The sequence below is a fragment of the Eptesicus fuscus genome, chromosome 20 (assembly GCF_027574615.1).
Source record: "Eptesicus fuscus isolate TK198812 chromosome 20, DD_ASM_mEF_20220401, whole genome shotgun sequence".
Classification (NCBI taxonomy): domain Eukaryota; kingdom Metazoa; phylum Chordata; class Mammalia; order Chiroptera; family Vespertilionidae; genus Eptesicus; species Eptesicus fuscus.
Genome location: NC_072492.1, coordinates 6773997 through 6794755, shown reverse-complemented (window position 1 = coordinate 6794755; position 20759 = coordinate 6773997). Strand labels below are relative to the sequence as shown.

General features: G+C 48.6%; 1 protein-coding gene across 2 annotated transcripts in view; it reads left to right on the top strand.

Moving 5' to 3' along the window:
- The window catches only part of MYOCD (myocardin), a 45093-nt gene that overhangs the window by 10632 nt on the left and 13702 nt on the right, over positions 1-20759 (top strand). For both annotated transcript variants that reach the window (XM_054709494.1, XM_054709493.1), the window contains 4 exons: positions 8989-9164; positions 10860-10985; positions 15799-16043; positions 17432-17585. In XM_054709494.1, the coding sequence (XP_054565469.1) occupies positions 8989-9164; positions 10860-10985; positions 15799-16043; positions 17432-17585 (701 nt within the window). The remainder of the gene's footprint in view (positions 1-8988; positions 9165-10859; positions 10986-15798; positions 16044-17431; positions 17586-20759) is intronic.

Sequence of the window (20759 nt, the reverse complement as noted above, 5' to 3'; positions counted from 1 at the left end):
CTAATTACCCAGTGAGGGGGCACATAATTGTAATTACTAATACTAAGCAGTGAAGAGCATTGGAGGGTTTCTAGTGGGAATCGGAGCTGTGCTTTGTGTGTGAACAGGTGGGGATTTGGCACGGAGAAGGATCCTGCTGGCTGCAGGTGAAGGGGCCTCGGCAGAAGCGAAATGCAGTGAAAGAGCTCCATTAGGAAGCTGTTTGGTTTGTTGGACGGGAGTTGAGGGCCTGAACAAGAGTCATGGCTGCAGGTGTGGAAGAGAGGGTCTGAGAGGTCATTGATTTTGCATGGTTAGATGGTCAGTAGCAGATACCAATTTGGACAAAGGAATGAGTCAAAGATGACACCTAGGCTTCTCTTTTAGGCAATTGGGTAACTGGCAGCCATTTATCAAGATGGGGTCCATGAGTGGAAGAGCAGGTTTGAGGTGGGATGCAGAATTCTTGGGTTTGAAAGGCTTGGGAAAACTCAATAGGCAGGGATTGCATAAGCAGTGGGAGCTATCAAACTAGGATTCAGAAGAAAATATTGGTCTAGAGCAGTGATCGGCAAACTCAGTGGTCGGCAAACTGCGACTCGCGAGCCACTTGCGGCTCTTTGGCCCCTTGAGTGTGGCTCTTCCACAAAAAAATCTGTGCGATTGAAACATACAGTGTGATTGAAACTTCATGGCCCATGCACAGAAGTCGGTTTTCGGCTCTCAAAAGAAATTTCAATCGTTGTACTGTTGATATTTGGCTCTGTTGACTAATGAGTTTGCCGACCACTGGGCAAACTCATTAGTCAACAGAGCGGCAAACCGTGGCTCGCGAGCTGCATGTGGCTCGCGAGCCGCAGTTTGCCGACCACTGGTCTAGAGCTATGGACTTGAGAGACTTTAGTGTATATGGTAATTTAAACAGATGGACTAGATAAGATTGCCTTTTTATTTACTTATTTCTTAATATTTATGGAGCACCTTCTATGTGTCAGACACAATCCTAAGTGCTTAGGATATCTCAGTAAACAAAACATACAAAGACTTCTGCTCTAACAGCTTACAGTCTAGAGGGGGAGACATAGACAATAAACAAAAACAAGAAATAGTTATATAACATGATAAAAGATGATAAACGCTGCAAAAAAATAGAAGTAATGCAGGGTACAAAGAATTAAGAGTGCCCAATAGAGGGTGGGAGGGGATGGAGGGTGTATAAAACAAGAAAAGGGCTAAGGTGAGGTCCTCATGCAATATTTGGAATAGAGGCAGTGATTCTCTGAAGAATAAAGAGAGGAATGGCTACAGACAGAGGTGGAGGATATAGGGTGACCTAATCTAAGGAAAGTGATGGGGACTGAATACCTGTTATCAACCAGGCATCAGCCTTGCTAGTGGTACCTTTCAATGCGCGTGTGATCAAAGTGATGTCATCAGATGAAATGTCATAAAGAGAGGGAGTTGCTCCAAGACCAGCTGTAGAGACAGCACTTTGAATAGCGCTTCTCATGGTGATGATGGTCCAGGCCTCCTACCTTTCTGTCACTTCTCGCGATCAGATCATCTCCCCTGAGAAAGCCGTGCCATGATTCAGGGTTGAGGTTGACTGTATATCATTCTCCTGGCGTCTGTGTCCCCACTGCCCCCATCCACGTGCCTTTCCAGATGTGTTTACATTTTCCAGCTCTCTCTGCAGCTGTGTTTCTGTGTTTCTGCCAAGCTCTGAGCAGAATGCTCGGTCACTGTCTCGCTCGCTCCAGGTTTTGTTAAAGGCCAACTATTCTCCAACCCTAAGATAAAATCATCTAGAACCTTTCCCAACAGAGAACCAGTTCTCGCTCTGGGATCTTTCTTCTCACTCCCAGTTTTCAACACCTCTTGCAGTCAGCTGAATGAGGGCAGCGAGTCTTTCCCAACACTTTCCTCTGCTTTATGGAGCTAGCTAGCAACCCCACTTCCAGCCTGCGAGTGTATCTTCTGAGTCGGGTAGAATTTCACAGGTTCCCGATGGAGGAAAGGTAAGCTTGCCTGATGACAATGACATGAAGAGGAGGAATAGGGAGCTTGCTGATTTGACTTCCTCGGGAGGAGGGGCCACATCTCAGAGCATACACCTGACTCCCTGCTTTTCTTTCAGAGAAAACCACTAACAGCCACCCTCTCTCAGGCCAGAATACTGAATATCACAAATATGATGTTACGTAGGGGTGATGGTTTCTGAGAACAGAAGTTATATGCTGGATTTTAGCGTGGCCTTGTTCAGCTTATGCGTGGTCATTGTTACTCAGGGATCCCTCAGTCCTGGGGGCGGGGAGGCTTACTTCAAGCTTGTTAATTCTCTCTCTAGTCATCTGAGTATTTTCTTCACATGATAGGAGCATCCCTTAGGTACCAAGAAAGCTGTTGATTGTCCAGAGACCTGGTTTCTGCTTGAGTAAAACAGAAGCCCAGATTGCTTTCCCAGCTCTTGAAGGACAGAAGGGTCCTGATGTTCTGCTCCAATAGACAAACGCCTCCTCCCAAAGGGCTCTCACCTTGTCCTTGAACCAAGCCAGGCTTCCCACCTGAATGCCTGATCAGGTTTTCAGCTACTTCTTTAAAAAGCAAATCTGTGATTTAGAATATACAGCCTCATTATCCAAGCTTGATGAGTTTTGGGTGTTTTAATAACCATATCCCTTTAACACAGGAAGCAACTTCTGGTCCCCAAGGGCTGGTCCAGAAGTCACCCATTCACACTGTCACGTACATTTCTAAAGGACTCTATGCTAGTCTTCACTCACCTGTGTCCCCTAGGTAAAACAAAATGAAAAAATAATATTTACTAAGTATCCAGTTATCTTAGACTCTGGAAGTCTTGACTCTTATCACTCACTTTTAAGGCAAATAGACAATAAGACAGATAGTCATTTGCTTTGGCATAAAAAGAAAAGGTTTGCTTTAGGATACCTTTCTCATGGACAAACTCTATCATTCCATAATGATAAATAATTTTTAAAGGGCAAATGATTTGGGGGGCAGGGTGCGGAGGGGAAGAAACACACTGAGCTCAGCCAATGTTTGAGCATTGACCTATGAACCAGGAGACCACAGTTCAATTCCTGGTCATCCACAGAGTCTGTCTCTCTCATCATTGGTGTTTCTATCCCTCTCTTCCTCTCCCTTCCTCTCTCTGAAATCAATTAAAAAGCATATTTTTTTAAAAAGAAAGAAAGAAACACACTGAGACACACATGAAAAAGACTCTTCTGAGGAAGATTCTGGAAAAAGTGTGGGAAGGGAGAATCAGGGGACCAGTAGCTATGGCAGGGGGGTAGGGGTGGGAGTGGCAAAAAGGACAGTTAGCTGGCACTGAGAGAAGGCGGCTGTCCTGGTGTCACTGAGAGAAGGCGGCTGTCCTGGTGTTGACCTTTGCTGCCCACTGAAATGACCACAGGCCTCCTTGACACTGGGCAGGGCATGCCCAGGTGGGGCCTGCAGCTGGGGAGAGGTTTCTAGAAACCGAGAGGGAAGTGTGAAAGGGTGGGGTCCTGAGCAGAGGAAGGAGAGACAGTGCTAACCTACCTCTACACTCCTGGTGATCTTGGTGTCTAGAGAATTAGTCCTGAGAGCTAAGTCAAGTGCTTGAAAGCAAGTTAACTGTTTGTCCCAGTCCATGTAGCCCTGGGGTCAGCGTATATCTGGAGACCTAACGGCAAATTTGTAGCCAGGAATCTGAGGGAAGGAATCCTTATTCCTTCAATCATCCACTGACTCTATTTCCACAGCAAAGGCACCCGATCCCCTTCCAGAACGAGAGGTGGTCTGTCTGCTGGGCAATGTACTGTACTCCGTCTTCTGCAGACGCCGTATCTCCAGTATGGAAATAGCTCAGGCAAGAGCCACACTGAAACCCTATCTACCTCCGCGTCGTAGCCTCCTCCCTGGGGAAATGGATTTGGCTTGAGCCCCTTCCAGGAGGAGGTTAGGAGATGGCCTGCCCGGGAATTAAAATAGCTCCGGCAGTGCCCGCTCAGCGCGCGAGTAGATAAGAAGCTGGGCCCATTTTCACATTCCACTGCGTGGTCTCAGCCCTCCGTGTGGGCCCAGCAGAAAGGTAACTAGGACTCCAATTATCTCACTCTAATCTTGGAATTTTAAATGTTTATGCGGAGGAAAGTACAACTGACTCATTCATCTAATCACTTCCAAGAGGGGGAGGGAGAGCTAAGAGTCACCAGGCCAAGATCCCCAGGGGCCAGCGCCCAGAGCCAGCCCCAGGGCATAGCTGGGGGATGATATCAGGGCTTCCCAAAGCAGGTCCTTGTCATCGCGGGCCCCGAGCGTGTCCAGGGACAATAGCCAGTGCACAGCCCTCCGGGAGCCGGGCAGCGGGGAGGCTGGAGCGGAGGCCCAGGGCCGCACCACGAAGCTGATAGACTTGGTTGTTCCTGAGGCTGCCAGATAAGCCGACCTCTGTCCCGCTCCACAGGAGTCTGGCCTGAGCGGGAAGGAGAGGGGTGATGTGACACCCCTTCCTGCGACACCCTGCTCCGGGGAAGGCCTGGCTCTGCCTTCCCAGCATGACCACTCCACTGGGACACACCACTTCTCCCTGGAGCTGTGCTGACCCTTGCAAAGCTGGCCACAGGGACACCGCCTCCTGGGTGGTCTCTTTTGTTTTGATGATAGTAAACTTGAGACCAGAGAGACGCCTAACAAAAACAACACCAACAATAACAGCAGCTGGAAACGACTGAGCACTTGCAGGGACTACGCAAATAACGCACAACGTGCTTTACACATGTCGTGTCATTTTCACCCTCAAAACCCTGAAAGGTAGCTGTGGTTATTATGCCCATTTTATAGATGGGGAAACGGAGGCTCCGCCGGGTCAAATAACTGCCAACCGTCACTTTGCCACAGAAGTGGTAGAACCGAGAAGCAAACCAAGTCTGTTTGACTGCAGAGCCCCACTTCCTACTGACCACACCGAGCTCCCCATGCACCGTCTCGGGGGGCAGCCAGCCCTGTGCTCTCGGCCCCTCTGCTGTCGAGGTTTTCTCAATCCACAGAGTCTGAGCTGAGGGTGTAGTGTGTGTGTGTGTATGTGGGGATGAGGGGGGGCTCTGTGCCCTTTCTCTCATGGTCTGCCCTGGCATCACAACTTCATCTACTTGTAGCTGAGGGGGGAGGGGTGATGGACAGGGGCCAATGCAGATCTCCTGACCTGGTCAGCCCCTGAGTGGTCCTCACGTGTCTGGCGGCATATTCTGAGCTGACACATCGTGCTCTTTAGATACCAGACAGGAGCCATGTTTGGGGCCTTGCCTTCACCCTGGTTCTTCATTCGGGTGTACCTGCATGTGCTTGCGTGTGCTAACGGTGAATTCACCGGTGTAAGCGGAGGAACCTCTTTAGTGATCGAGGTCACTTGGTGAAGCAGATGCGTAGAAGCCGTGCCTCTCCAGGCACTGGTCCCCACATAAACCTCTCCCCTGGCTGGGAGAGTGTCTTCCTCCCACTTCCCACCCGGACTCCGCTAATCACCGCCCCGCCACTTCCCTTCCACGCTCCCCATTATTGCGCCGCCCCCCTTGCTGTGGCCTGTCCACAGCGGACAGTCATTCGGGAGTGGCTGAATCCTGCCTCCTCCAGGGGACTGGGACTGCTCCCTCCTTCATCTGCCACCAGCGTTCCCAGGCTAGTCCCTGACATTGGCCACTGTGTCAATGGCAACACAAGAACAACCTCCTTCACATGCCTCGCCTTCTCTCCACCTACCATGTCTGGGTGTGCTTCTCTTTCTCCCCATTTCTCCTGAAGTGGGAAGGCTGGAAATGAAGAAAATACCTGAGGAATTGGGGGAAATGGGGCAGGTTACTGACTCCTTTATTCCAGGTGCTTGACTTCTAGACTTTTCCATGTCATTCTAGTGCCTCAATCTGAGGTCACCAAATGGTACATATTAGAATGCAAAGGGCATGCTGATTGTCTGGTAGCAACCACCGGGCTCCCTCCAGCCCTCCAGTCCTCTCTGAGACAAGGCCCAATGGGACCATCATGAGCACCCTTCCCAGAACCGGGAGCCTTTTCGCTCTCACAATCAAGAAGTCACATTGGGCCCTCAAATCACAAAAGCTCAAGTAAAACATGTTGTGGAATATGGCGATGTCCTCAGGACAGGTGTGCAGAGAGAGGAGAGACGCTGGCTGGGCCCACAGTTGGCGGGTCTCTAAACACCGGGACAACCTGGCCCTAGCAAGGTCCTCAAAACAGAGATGAGAAAAGGTGTCCCCTGCTCTGACTTACTGGCTGGTCACACGGCCTCATGAAGGCTGATTGTTTTGCTATTGCTGCACTATCGAGGGAATGGCTGATACCAACTCCTCTTCTTATCATCTGCTATCACTCCACTTGGAAAGTAAGGTTGATGGAGGCTAAGAAGAGAAACTCTCTGCCCCCTTTTCTCAAAACATTTCTACCCACAGGGGACACTACTTGGACCACTTTGCAATTTGGCTAATTCCCTCTAATCTGTTCACATTGGAGATGTGATACGGTAGACGTGGGTGAGCTGGCAGGGGCGGAGGTGGGAGGAGTCTGTCACCTGAAGTACCAAACCGCACACAGAAGATCCATATTCACGTAGACTGAGGAAGTGGGGGGGAGAGAAGATGAAGCTCTCAGATGGGGCCCTGGTGGGCACAGCCACAGGAGGCTTCCCTGAGGGTAGGGATGGTGTTGGCTGGGGGAGTGGGGGAGGAGGTGCCAGGTAGATCCCAGTGAAATTTCATGGTTTCTGGGGTGGAAAGGCTTAACACCCACCCGCCCTCCAGCTCCCAGGCCCACCTGGCCTCAATCATACATGTAACCTTTGTAATGGGGACAAAGTCTCTGATTCCATGAGTATAAGCAGGATTTGCAATTTCCAAGGAAACATGGTTTCTAAAGTGAAGAAATGTATAGAAGCTGATTCCCGGAGGCAACTGGCAGGACCTTCCTGGGAAGGTCTCAGGCTAAGGGCCCCTTGAGAAGGGAGTAGAGACATTTTCTCACATCACACGGAAGTGACAAACAGCTTCCTGTGCGGAGTGCAGGGTTCGCTGTGAGAGGCCGGGCCGGGCTGGGAAGGCTGGGAGCTACTTCCGGGCTCTTAGAGAGAGAGGGAGGCGTTTGAGACCAGAGTTCTAAGGGGGGCAGTGGCCCCTGAGCGCAAAGAAAAAGGTGACGTTTATCAAACACCCACTGGAATGCCCCTGTGAGAACTCTGCTGCAAATACGAGAAAATGATAGCACGTATTTATTTCAGGTGACACCTACAGATGTTTTCTATTATTCTCTGTACTTATCTATTATTTCAAATTTTTTATAGTTAAAAAAGTGCACTTTTGAAAATAAAAGTTGAAAAATCAAAGTTCCCGTGAATACAATGGGATACTGTGCAGCTGACACAAAAACTGATTTTTAATGGAGGAAGACCTCTGTGCTCACAGGGAAGGGTCTCCAGGACATGAGTAGAGGGAAAAAAGCAAGTTTCGGAGCAGATGGTTCGCCCAGGCCTGTCTGGGTGACACGCGTTTTACATTTGTGCGTATACGTCCTGCTGTGTGTATAGAATTAAATCTAGAAGCAGAGACGAGTTCTTCATTGGAAGTAGGATTGGTATGGCCATTTCCTGCGGTGTGAATGTTAATGATGAGTAGAGGTTCCTTCTATAACCAAATAGAAAAACAATAATGACTCTCCTGAAGGCCCCTCGGCTCCCTGGGGCGGCAGTATGGGCCCCACGCCGTGCCAGGGCGGCAGGCGGCCCCACGGGCCAGCGGCTGGGCTTCCACCTGCCCTGTCCTAGTCTGGCCTCTTTCCTGACTTGACCCTGGGATGTCTGAGTGAGGGGCCGTGACAGATGCCAGCAGGGTGGCGATGACAAGCCCCAAGCCACATTTGTTCCATTACTTCCAGCTCCCCGCTGCCTTGCCCGTCTGCGGTGAGAGCGCCTCTCCCTTATCTGCGCGGAGCAGGAGTCAAAAGTTCTCGGCAGCGCGATTGCAGAAGGCCGGGCTGGCAACTTCCTGATAAAGCGAATTCCTTCGGAAGAGCTGGCCTGGACTCGGGTCAGATGAGCGATGTGGCCCCGGCACATTTCGTACTATGCAGTTGGATAGTAAACCAGATGAAACTGAGCAATTAGGAAACATAAGGGACATATAAGGATGTCGCTATAGTGCCGGAAGAGGGTCTGATAAACCCTCTTCCCAAGCTAATGTACCTGTGCCCCCAGAGACGTGTGGGCAGCGGAGGAGGCATCTCTGCCTGTGTGAGCCCGTGAGATTTTCCAAAATAGACCCAGAGATATGAGGAGTCAAAAGAAAATCCAAATGATAAACAAGTAAGGATCACCCCAACATTTCTGAGACACATTTATGCTTCTGTAAACAGATACGCACTAGTGGGATGGGACACCCCGGGACATTAGCTCATTCTGACATTCGGACTTTAAACTCAGTAGCTGTCCTAGCTCGGCCTGTTAGGAAGTTTGCTAAACATCGGTGCTGTGTTGTGTGTTACATTTGAAGAGGATGCAGATGGCCTACTGTCGTCTCGGTCATGTCTCTCATTGTGAGACAGAGAGGTGGCCTTCTCTCCGAGCTCGCTCCAGTGGCCTCCTGCTGCATCTGGCAAGGGTGGGAGTGGGCCTTTTCTTTCCTTCAGCACCCCCCAATTCCATTTCAAAAGATAAGGGGTTCCCACAGAAAATATTCAGAAATGGACAAACCTGAAAATAAGGTTTAACCAATAATGCAAGTCATTCTTCCCTGCCAAACATCCTGCTTTTATAAACACAAGTTCCCATCTGAGTCAATAGATGGAAATGAAACCATTTAGAAAGGACCTTCACCGTTACCTTGAGCTGCACACAGTCCTAAAGGGGTGGCGCTAGTCCTGATGGGGTGACGCACTGAGCAGGTGCAGCGAGCCCTGTGACGTGCCCGCGCCTCTGACCAGTGTTGGATTTCCCGGCCCCAGGGAACCAGGTGAGCTTCTCCAAACCAGCAGATGCCTTTGCCTTCGACGAGGACAGCAGCAGCGACGGGCTTTCTCCAGATCACACGCGAAGCGAAGACCCCCAGGGCCCAGCGAGGTCCCCCCCAGACACCAAAGCTACGGAGACCCCTTTGGCAGGTCCTCCGGGGACAATCCAGGTAACAAACCACTTCTCAGCCTGTCATCTCTTCATAGCCTGGAAATAACACTGCCAGGCGGGTCCCGCTCCGAGGTCCAGAGACACGTCTGCATGGCGTGTCACCCCCGGGTCCAGGGCTCTGTGTGGTGGCGAAACCTCCAGAACACCTGGAGGAGAACCTGAGGTCTGTACCTGGGACATACTTTTTAAGCATCTACTCTGCCAAGTAGATACCTTCTATCCCTATTTTTGCAAAGTAAAAATGAGGTTCTCTGCCATTAGATGACCCACCACAGTTGGCCGGAGAGAATGTCGCCCTTCTGTGCACTGAGCAGCCACGAGGGGGCGCTGCGGTTACAAAACAGAGCGGCATGTTGGTTCTACCTGAGCAGGTTTCTACCTGCAGAACCGCTGCAAGGCCACTTCCAGCCCCAAACCAGGCACAGCACTCACCTCTGGACAAATCCACAAACTCTAAGCATGTGAAGCATGTATACTGCAAATACTGCTCAAAGCACGTTTATAAAGAACAATGACGATTATTAACAACAGCCACTGCATTCCATTAAGCACTCACTGTGCCAGGGCCTCTCCAGCCACTTCCTGAGCGTAGCCTGTTAGGGAGCACCGCCCCCCAGGCAGGAGCACTGATGCTGATCCCACAGGGGAGGCGCTGAGGCTCTGAGGCTGAGCAGTGTGTGGTCTCCAGGACACTGCAACCCCTCAGCCCCTCAGCTGCCACCCCTAGAAGCCACCAGGCCTAGTGGGACTTTCCTCAGCCTGCCCAGAACACCTACATGTACACATGCACACAAACACATATACGTATCCACAGAAACACACACACCAAGGGCACATAGGCATACAGACAACCACAGACACAGACACACATGTACATTAAATATATATACACAGAATACATCCACACAGATACATATATAAGCATATACACTCATATACCTATGTGTACACAAAATATACACAGAGGCACATACAGCTATACACAGAACACATACACATATGCACACATACACACAGAGATAAATATACACACATATACATACATGCATGCACACTCTTCCTCCATCTGCTAACACCCTGTCGTCTTGTACACCCACTCCTCTTTCTCCCTATTTCAATCCCATTATCAAGTCCAACAGGTGGACCTTGTCACAGACAGGAGGAACCCGCACTCAGGGTGACCAGATATGCCAGTTTGCCAAGACTAGGCTGGTTCTATGCCTGTCTTGTGGAATAATTCTTAATAATGACCCTTTTCTCTCCTCAAAATATCCTCAATTGGTTGACAGTATATACATATTCTTCTCCTGGAGGAAGTAGTCTTACATGTACTTGGACATAAAGCTAGGGTTAAAACATCAGAGCTAGCCCTGACTGGGTGGCTCAATTAGTTGGAGCATTGTTCTGTACACCAAACGGTTGTGGGTTTGATTCCCGGTCAAGACACATACCTAGGTTGGGTACAGGAGGCAACTAATTGATGTTTCTCTTATATAGATGTTTCTCTCTATCTCTCTTTCCCTTCCTCTCTCTCTAAAATCAATAAAAACAAATCCTCAGGTGAGGATTGAAAAAACACACAGCAGAGCTATGTGTGTGTTTATGTGTATGGGGAGGGGGGTGCTCTACTTTAACACTTTTATGTCACCGTTTTGACCCTTACATCCTAGTAATTCTACAATTTGGATTTCAGGATCTAACTTCTGGCTCAGAAAATGACAGGAATGACTCGGTCTCACAGCCCAGCAACCAGTCAGACACAGGGAAGCAGGGGCTCGGCCCGCTCGGCACCGCCAACCCCGGGCACGCTGCTGTGAAGGTACGATGGGCCCGCCTCCACGCACCCGCCTGACTCCTGGCTCACAGAGCAGCGCTGAGCAGAGCTTTCTGAGCTAGGTCTGGGAAGAGGAGAGCCGCACAGACCCTGTTACTGGTTTAGTCCACTAGGAACATGCATGACAGCTGTGAGCAGTGAGCAGTGGGTACATGGACCAAGATCCTGCTTTCCACGCAGCACAGCGTGGGGCTTCCCTGCAGGGGAAGCCTATGTGTTTGCATTTCTTTGGGCTCAGCGCCCACTAGTTTGTTCCTGACTTAAAAGGCTTCTTGTTCATCCTAGAGGTAGACACAGCTGGCCGTAACGCACACAGGATTGTAAGCGCCACCAAATGAGCAGAAGGGAGTTGAACTTCATGCAAGGGAAGCAGACCTGAAGGCCTGGCGCAAGTCAGACCTCCCTGGGTCCAGCCAGGCTCCCTATGAAGTGCAGATAAAGGGGGGATGTTCGTGGTAGACAAAGAACAACAAGCATTTAGCGTATCATTGGTTTCAGTTTCTCAGCGTTGTATCTCATCGTTCCCAGAGTGGGCTCTCCTCGCTTAGCTGCCTGGGAGTCATTTAGCCTTCCTAGCAGTGTATCCCATGCAACTCCTAACTGCTTTGGGAGCGTGTCTCTCACCTCTGGGACCGCCACTTAACGAATATTGAAATGACCCTTAGGAACTATTTTATTCGTGGTTGTAGACTGAGTCAGAGTCAATGTTAAAGTAACAGCCCGTGGTCCCCGCCACTGCACACACAGAAGTGGACGGCAGGCATTTCGGCCGCCCAGTCAGTGCCCCCACTGAACTGCAGTGGCTTAAAGCTCGCTTCCAATTCACTCAGCTCAGCAGCTTTGCAATCATGTGACTGCTGCTGAGTTTGTTGACCGCAGGTGGAAGGAGGAGATGATTCACATCATTTCCAATGTTGTGTACAAAGAAATTGTACAAACATTCCCACCAACGTATTTTACATTTCATAGTTCAAATTAGCAAAGCTGCAGGCCCCGTGCACTCTGCAAATGTTGCCCTGAGGGAGGACGGCTCCATTTTCACAAAGAGCAGGACTGAGAGCCAGCCGCTCAGGCAGCACTGGTGGTTTATGTAGGAGCCCACATTCCTGCTGATTGGTCAATGCCTGTGACTGCTCGCTGTGGAATATTCATCATCTCTAAATTAAGAGGATCCTAGAGGGCTTCTCAAAGAAGGAGGCAACTACGCTGGGAACCCCTCTGCCCTGCTGACGGTGAGAGGTTCCTGTGAGGCCAGTGTGAACGCACTGCGGTGCCCTGAAGCGGAAAGTCTCCTAGGAGAGGAAGGTGTTCCCCCCCCACACCCGCGCAGGCCCCAGGGGGGCGCCCATCGCAGGTTCCTGCCCTCGAGGTGCCTGTTGGGTATCACAGCGCAGCTAACATAGTGCTTTGAGCAAGTATGGAAAATGTGCCCCTAAGGAATTGACTAGACATTTCTCCAAAGATAAGGAAATTGCCAATAATCACATTAAAAGGTGTTACATGTCATTAGTCATTAGAAAAATACAAACCCAAAAATGCAAACAAAATACTGCGCACACCCACCAATGCTATAGTAGAAATGGGGAAAAAGGCTAGTGCTGGTGAGGATGCGGAGACTGGCACTCTCATATGTTGCCAGAGGAAGAGTATAATGTAAAATGGTTTCCATCCACTATGGAAAACAGTAGTGGCCCCTCAATAAGTTAAGGGTTGATTTACTGTATGACCCAGTGATTCCACTGCTAGGTATTTGCCCAAGAGAACTGAAAGCAGGTGTTCAAACCAAAACTTGTACACGAATATGCATAGCACACTACTCACAAGAGCGAAGAGTAGAAACTAACCCAAAGGCCCATCAACTGAAGAAGGGATAAGCATGTGGCATATCCACACAATGGGATATTATTCAGCCATAAGGAGAAATGAGTGCTGATACATGATATACCAGGAATGAACCTTGAAAGTGCTATGCTGAGTGAAAAAAGCCCAACACAAAAGACTACGTATTGTATGATTCCATTTCTATGAAACACCCTGAACAGCCAAAGCCATAGAGACAGAAAGCAGAAGTGGCTCCCCGGGGGGGGGGGGGGGGGGCCCGCAGGAAGGAGGGAGGAGTGGGAGTGACTGCTCAGTGGTATGAATGGCTTTCTTTTGGGGGCGATGGAAATGTTCCGGAGCTAGATAGTGATGACACGCACAACATTGTGAATGTATTAAGTGCCATTGAATTGTGTGTTTTCAAATGGTGACTATGGTGATTTTGTGTTACTTGTATCTTATCACAATACTAGAAGCCCGCTGCACGAAGAGATTCGTGCAATAGGCCTTCCTTCCCTTGGCTTCCAGCACCGGTTTTCCTCCGGCACCCGGGACCCAGGCCTTTGCTCTGGCCGGAGTCTGCTGCCTTTGCTACAGATTCTGGCCAGAGTCTGCCTTCTTCGTCTTTGCTGCAGACTCTGGCTAGAGTCTGCCATCTTCGTCTTCACTGCGGGACTGGAGTGCCACTCCTGTAGATCCCCTCACCCACCACACTCCCTCTCATAGCAAGCGTCCTGCCCCGCCTGGCCACTCCACACCTGGAGCAGCTGGGTGGCTGCCATCTTTGTCCTTCTAATTTGCATATTCCCTCCTGATTGGCTGGTGAGCATAGCGGAGGAATGGTTAATTTACATGTTTGTCTATTATTAGGTATATGATTAGGTAAGATAAGCAGAGGTTCCCCCTCCCCAGGCAGCCATAGTCCCGCCTCAGGACCAACAGCCTCCAAAGCAGAGTGAGGGCTGGATTTCAGTCCCCTCCCCTCAGCAGGGGTGTGGCCATGCCATGTGAGACTCACAGATGGGAGACATTGCTGTGAGTTAGGAAAAGCTTCCCCAGTGAGTTGAGCTTTGAGCTGGACTCAGAGGATGAGCTGGAGTCATACAACAAGTGGAGGAGGGAGTTCCCAAACAGCAGAACATTACAAGGGAAGGAGGCAGGAGGGGTGAGCTGCTGGAGAGGGCAGGGCTAGGCAGTTTGGCACCAGCCTGCTTTGGCCAACGAGTTTGACTTCATCTCCCTGGCAGGGGCTGCTGTGCTGTGCGGCAGCCCCACTGTGTGCGTGCAGGCTGAGTGAGGAAGCCTCAGGCCACAGGGCACACTGTTCCCTATTGCATTACACTCACCGTCGTGCCTGGGTCTTAAGCCCCTGGACCTTGGATGCAATGCTGCCTTAGGTTGGCCATGCAGTTCTGGTTAAGAAACAACAAAACAAATCCACAGCTTGAATAGCCTCTGGTCTCAGAAAGAGTGTGAAACAGCACCGGTCCATGAATTCAGAGCTCCACATGCGCAGTAGTCAATGCCCTCACTGTGCAGAGAAAATGGCTCAGTTTTAGATCCTTCTGGATGGCTCAGTCCCTGTGCTAAGTAAGGCAGCATGGAGAGAAACTCCTTAGCAAGACTCAGGGCTGAAGCTCCTGGGACAAGGCAAGTCCCAGATGAGGTTGGAACAGACGTGGCCAAGCAGCGCAGAGCTGACTGCGGGGCCAGAGAAGTCCTCCAAGTGTGAGACTGATTCCTTAACTGGAATGCTAAGCGATTAAGGAGCAGGGAAAGACGCGTGCTCATCATTCATTATTCTCCCAGACGCCTCCTTGAGAAAACACAAAGAGGCTTCAGTGGTGGGATGCGCTGGTCAGAGGAAGCAAGTGGGCAGCTCCCCTGGGTAGGTCACCTTCAGACGTGTGTTTTGTGGTTAAAATGGGGACGCTGCCCGTCAGAACGGGCCTGCCAGCTATGCAGGAGCCCCCTCTTCTGGGCACTGCTGGTACCACACGTTCCCTCCACCTTTTGCCCAAATTCTCAAGAATCTTCCGACATCATATCCATGTTCTTCATTTCAACCTTCTGGAAAAAGTCAAGGTTTGAAATTTATATTTTTCAACTGATCACAGTATGAACCTATTGCTTCCTAACGTAGGGAGGCCTTTGATTTTAAATTATAGATCTAACCACACTCTCCTCTGAGACTTGTTGCTATTTCAGTACTGTCTTTCATCACCCTTACGTTGGTCACTGAGATAGGAAGTAGAGACTATTTTCCCCAACTCGCAGATGAGGTAACTAAGATGTAGTAAGGTTCTGTACCACCTTCAGAAATTTCTCTTCACTCCCTAGCCTGTACGCTTAACTTCTTTCGATGTGTCCAAATCACGCTCTACAAAGGGTAACTTCCTGGGAGGGGAGGGGGTCCCAGGGCGTGGCTAACCCTCCCCATAGTAAGTACAGTATTCTGAGGGTACCACTTCCTGATTTTATATCAGGATTAGGGATGGTGGTGGGTGGGAGGGACAGTCTATATTACTTTTCAGCCTGAAGCAGCAGAACTTCACATTCTGGATTTTCAAAGTCAAGGTTAATTTCATCTAAATGTATGGCATTACTACGTCAATTTGCTAAGTGCTTAACCAGCAGTGATTCCACATATACCTATGAGAGTACTTTCCTATGAATCAACCCCAAGATCAGAATGTGTTAGACGGCAGTTGGTTTGAGGTGAGGAAAGTGTCCTCACTCTACTCTGGGAGGAAAACGCTCCAGGAGCCACTTGTAAGGTTCAAGACTCCCACCTAAGGGGTGTGCTTCCGATTCATTAGACATCTCAGTGTCACAGGGTCTCCTTGCACATTGTGCTTTGCTGTCTGTATGTCTGAGATTCGAGAACATCTATCGGACAGAACCCCCTCGCGTGTTTCCATGACGCCAGTCATTCTCTCCATCACCTAAAGCCATGTTCGTCTCCATCCTCTTGCAGTCCAAGTCCTTGAGCGACAGTAAGAACCGCCACAAGAAGCCCAAGGACCCCAAGCCAAAGGTGAAGAAGCTCAAGTACCACCAGTACATCCCCCCGGACCAGAAGGCGGAGAAGTCGCCGCCGCCCATGGACTCGGCCTACGCGCGGCTGCTGCAGCAGCAGCAGCTGTTCCTGCAGCTGCAGATCCTCAGCCAGCAGCAGCAGCAGCGCTTCGGCTACGCCAGCATCCACCCCGCTCAGCTCAAGTGAGTCCCAGAGCCTGGGCTGCACAGGGTGGTGGCTCCTCTCTACCCGGACACCGGGCCAGCACCTGTGGCCAAGGCCCATGCCGCATCGTGCCTCACCTGTTATGTTTGGAAACTGGGCACACCTTTTCAGGAACATAGGCCGGGAGGGAGCAAGGCAATCAGTGTCCCTGATAAGAGGCCTCCCTGGGAAAAGGGAGGTGTGAGCACGTTGAGACTGCAAGTGGAACAGAGAGGTTCCAGCTGTCTCCCTGTTCAGCTTTGGGTGACGCTGGCCATTATGCTGAGTAGAATCAAGCTCCACAGGCTTGCTTCTGCTCCACAGGGCTGCATCTGCTAAATGATGCATGGATATGCCCACCCATATGACAAAGTCTCCACCACTCCCTCTGGTCTCCCCCAGACTCAGCCCGAGTGTGACTTGCCACTTGCCAGCTAGCCTGCTGTGGTTTTCCTCCCCCTGCCTTCTCAGCTTCTTAAGATGCCAGAAGTTGTCCAGAACTGTTACATGGGCTTCTGGTCAACCAACTATAGATCAGATTCCCACAACCTTCTCCTTGGGTTTGATTAATGTGCTAGAGCAGCTCATGGAACGCAGAGAAACATTTTACTCACTAGATCACTGGTTTATTATGAAAGAATACAGCTGAGGAACAGCCAGATGGAAGAGATGCATAGGGCAAGGTGTGGGGAGGGGGCATGGAGCTTCCAAGCCCTCTCCAAGCCAGCTACTCTGCCAGCACCTCCCCGTGGTCACCAACCCAGAAACTTTCTGACCCCTAACCTTTTAGGTTTTTACGGAAGCTTCATGGCAAAGCCAGGGATGATTGCATCATTGGCCATTGGTGAATTCAATCTCCAATCCCTCACCCTGCCTGGAGGCCACGGAAGGCGGTGGGACTAACAGTTTCTACCCTCTAATCACAGGATGGATTCTCCTGGCAGCCAGCATCCCTCCTTAGACAGAGTCCAAAAGCCACCTCATTAACATAACAAGATACACCTTTGTCACTCTCATCACTTGGCAAATCCCAAGGGTTTTAGCCGTGAGCCAGAAACTGTATGAACACCAAGTATATATTTCTTTTTTTTTAATATATTTTTTATTGATTTCAGAGAGGAAGGGAGAGGGAGAGAGAGAGATAGAAACATCAATGATGAGAGAGAATCATTGATTGGCTGCCTCCTGCACGACCCCTACTGGGGATCGAGCCCACAACCCGGGCATGTGCCCTTGACTGGAATAGAACCTGGGACCCTTCAGTCCCCAGGCCGACGGTCTATCCACTGAGCCAAACCAGCCAGGGCCCAAGTATCTATTTCTTATTGTATATCACAATATATAGATCTGACTGTATTTTAAGTCCCTCTTTTTTGTCTGTTTTCAGGGAACCAAACGAGCAGATGGTCAGAAATCCAAACTCTTCTTCAACACCACTGAGCAGTACCCCTTTGTCTCCTGTCAAAAACAGTTTTTCTGGACAAACTGGTGTCTCTTCTCTCAAGCCAGGCCCACTCCCATCAAACCTGGATGATCTGAAGGTATAGGATTCTGCATGATTTTCTTTTCTTTTTTTAAACAAATACATCAGTAGATTTTAAATAACATTTTCACCAACTGATGTCTTGTATAGAACATGATGAAGAAGAATGTGGGAGAGACTCAGTAAGTGACAGAGTATTAACTGTTATGGTTAAATACCCAACCTTGACTGGCTATGCAATCTTGGGTTAGTTTCTTAATTTTTAGCATCTCAGATTCCTCATTTGCATAAATGGTTTATCATGAAAATCAAATGGAATCGTATATACATGATAGAGCGTAGTACAAAGAGTACTATGGGATTGATATGAGCTCTGAGCCAGTGGTCAATCCCATGATGACCTCTTACCAATCTCTGATAAAATTAGGAAAATAAAAACCATATAAAGGGCTTTTCATAAATCTAAGTATGTTCCACAGATCTAATATTTATTCAAAGTACTTATTTTCTCCCAATGTTTTGAATGCTGAAAGATACATTCCAGTAGGAAATGATGATAGATGAAAGCTGAGTGTTTCTGAGAAAGTTTTGTTTCCTTTTATTAAAAGAAATTTTATATATATATATATATATAAACATATGCATATATATATATATGCATGCCTAAGTGACTGAACTACCTGTTGACTGGTTGCTATGATGCACACTGACCACCAGGGGACAGATGCTCAACGCACAGGATCGGGCTCCCTCCTGTCTGGATCGAGCCTGCGAGGATCATCCCCCAAGAGGTCCCAGGTTGCGAGAGGGCACAGGCCAGGCCGAGGGACCCTGTGCACCGGGCTTCTAGTTATTAAGTAAGGATACTAGTCCTTATTTAACAAGAAAAAATGTTGGTAACTCTATGTCCATTATATAATTTAAAGCAATGTACTAGTCTATGAAATCCAGTCAGGGATCTTCTGAAATGTAACAGCAACATGATATGTATGTGCTAGCAGATTACTCTGCTCACTGACCACGGACCCTCAGTTACTGAGATGCCCCTGAGCTTTGAGCTGAGCCTGGTGTGGTTCGGAGGAACCCTCAGCATGGCGCATGCATTCACCCAGGATTCACACAGAACTGAAAAGGGTGAGCGCAGTGCCTTGCTGCTCCACTGTGTGAGCACACCTGCTGTCTGCAGCGCCTCCTCACTCTCAATGATGACACCTGTTTACCCACAAAGGATCTTACTTAGCATGTTTCCCAAAAGACTAAATTCATAAAGGTCCCCTCGTCTTCACTGGGCCAGTGCCATGGTCCTGTCTCCGTCCTCATTGCCACCCTCATTCCCACGTTCAGTACTTGGTCATTATCTTCTTTGAGGGGAGATAGGATTGGGATTATTTCAAATTAAAGGAAATTCCACGGCTGCCAAGTGCCAACACCAGTAAATAATGTGTATCTTGGGTCCTAATATCAAAGGTTTCTCTGTTCCTCCCACTTGGAATACAAGTGCTCAGGTTTGAACTTGGCATCCATAAACCTAGACGGGGATGCCAAGCGCATGACAACGCTCTCCAGAGCCGTAGGGGTACCACTTTCCACTCCCCAGATCATAAACCCATCGAGATCAAGCAGGCTCTCTCACCTGGAAAACATTACACCGTGAAATAAGCCAGACACAGAGACACATATTGTCTGAGTCCATGTATATGAGGTACCTCGCGTAGTCAACTTCATAGAGACGGAAAGTAGATGCGGGTTACCGGGGAAGGGGGAGGTGAGAATGGGGAGTTAGTGTTTCACGGGGACAGAGGTTCAATTTGAGATCCCGAAAAGGTTCTGGAGATGATCGTGCTGATATTTGCACAACATTGTTGATGTACTGGTGCCACTGAGGAATGATTAAATGGTGAGATTTATGTGACATGTCTTCTACCACAATAACACAAAATGGGACGTTAGCTTGAGGAGCTGATGTGAGAGGACACTGGCAAGTTTATTCAGTCTGGGAAAGCTGAGTCTCAGCTACCAGCAGGTTCTGTTAGAAATATACCAAGTTGGTCAGCCTCAGCTGTGTTGTTGGGCATAGGGACAGAAATTTGGGGATTGTTTTCATAGTGGGGAGGGTTGAAACTAGAAGAGTGAATGAGATAGGAGAGCAAAATGGAAAGAGTGGAGAGGAGGATGGAACAGAGAGAAAGGAAGGAGAGAAGAGGAATAAGGGAAGCAAATAATGTAATCACACTTTGGGAAAGGAAGAAATAAGAGGAATTAATGAAGGTGACCCTCCAAAAAAGTAATCAGAGCCTGGCCAGTGTTGCTCAGTTGGTTGAGTGTTGTCCTGTGCACCGAAAGGTCACTGGTTTGATTCCCGGTCAAGGCACTTACCTAGGTTGCAGGTTTGATGCCCAGTCAGGGTGTACTGGAGGCAATCAATTGATGTTTCTCTCTCACATTGATGTTTCTCTCTCTCTCTTTCCCTCTCCCTACCTCTCCTCTCTAAAACCAATACAAACATATATATATTTTTAAATAACCAGAAAGGTAAGGCAATGAGGTGATATTTTCCATAAATGCTCATGTTTTGCTACATAGAAATTAAGGGAGGAAAGTACTGAGAATAGAGTTTGGTTTCTCATTAAAAACTTACAAGCAGTAATATCACAATCCATTTTTTGTGTTTGTTTTGTATCCAGTTTCTAACAAACTGGTGGTAGAGAGAGAGAATAAGAATGTGAAGGTGAATGGGAAATTTACAAACTGGGGCAATATTTGATAGAGACTAAGAAATAATGGTTCATATTTTTTAGATGTGATAATGGTATTGTATCTGTGTGTATTTGTTAAAGTACTTACCTTTTAGAGATAGATACCAAATTTTTACAGATTAAATTATACGATTTCTTGAAACATAATTCAGACAACGTAGGTGAAGAAGTGGTTTGGATATAAATGAAACAAGATTGGGCATGAGTTGATAATTATTGGAAGTGGTTGGTGGTTATATGGGGTTCATTATATTTTTCTATCTACTTTAATGTATGTTTGAAATTTTCCATAATAAATGGTTTATATTATCAATGATTGAAACACCAATGAATGTAGGAAGGAGATGTATACAAAACTTTGTCCCAAGCATGCCCACACAGCATAATATTCTGAAATGTAAGGTAAACTGAACTCAACCAGCATTCAGTTTACTTTAGAATATGAGCTGCATTATTTGATAATGTACTTTAAATTA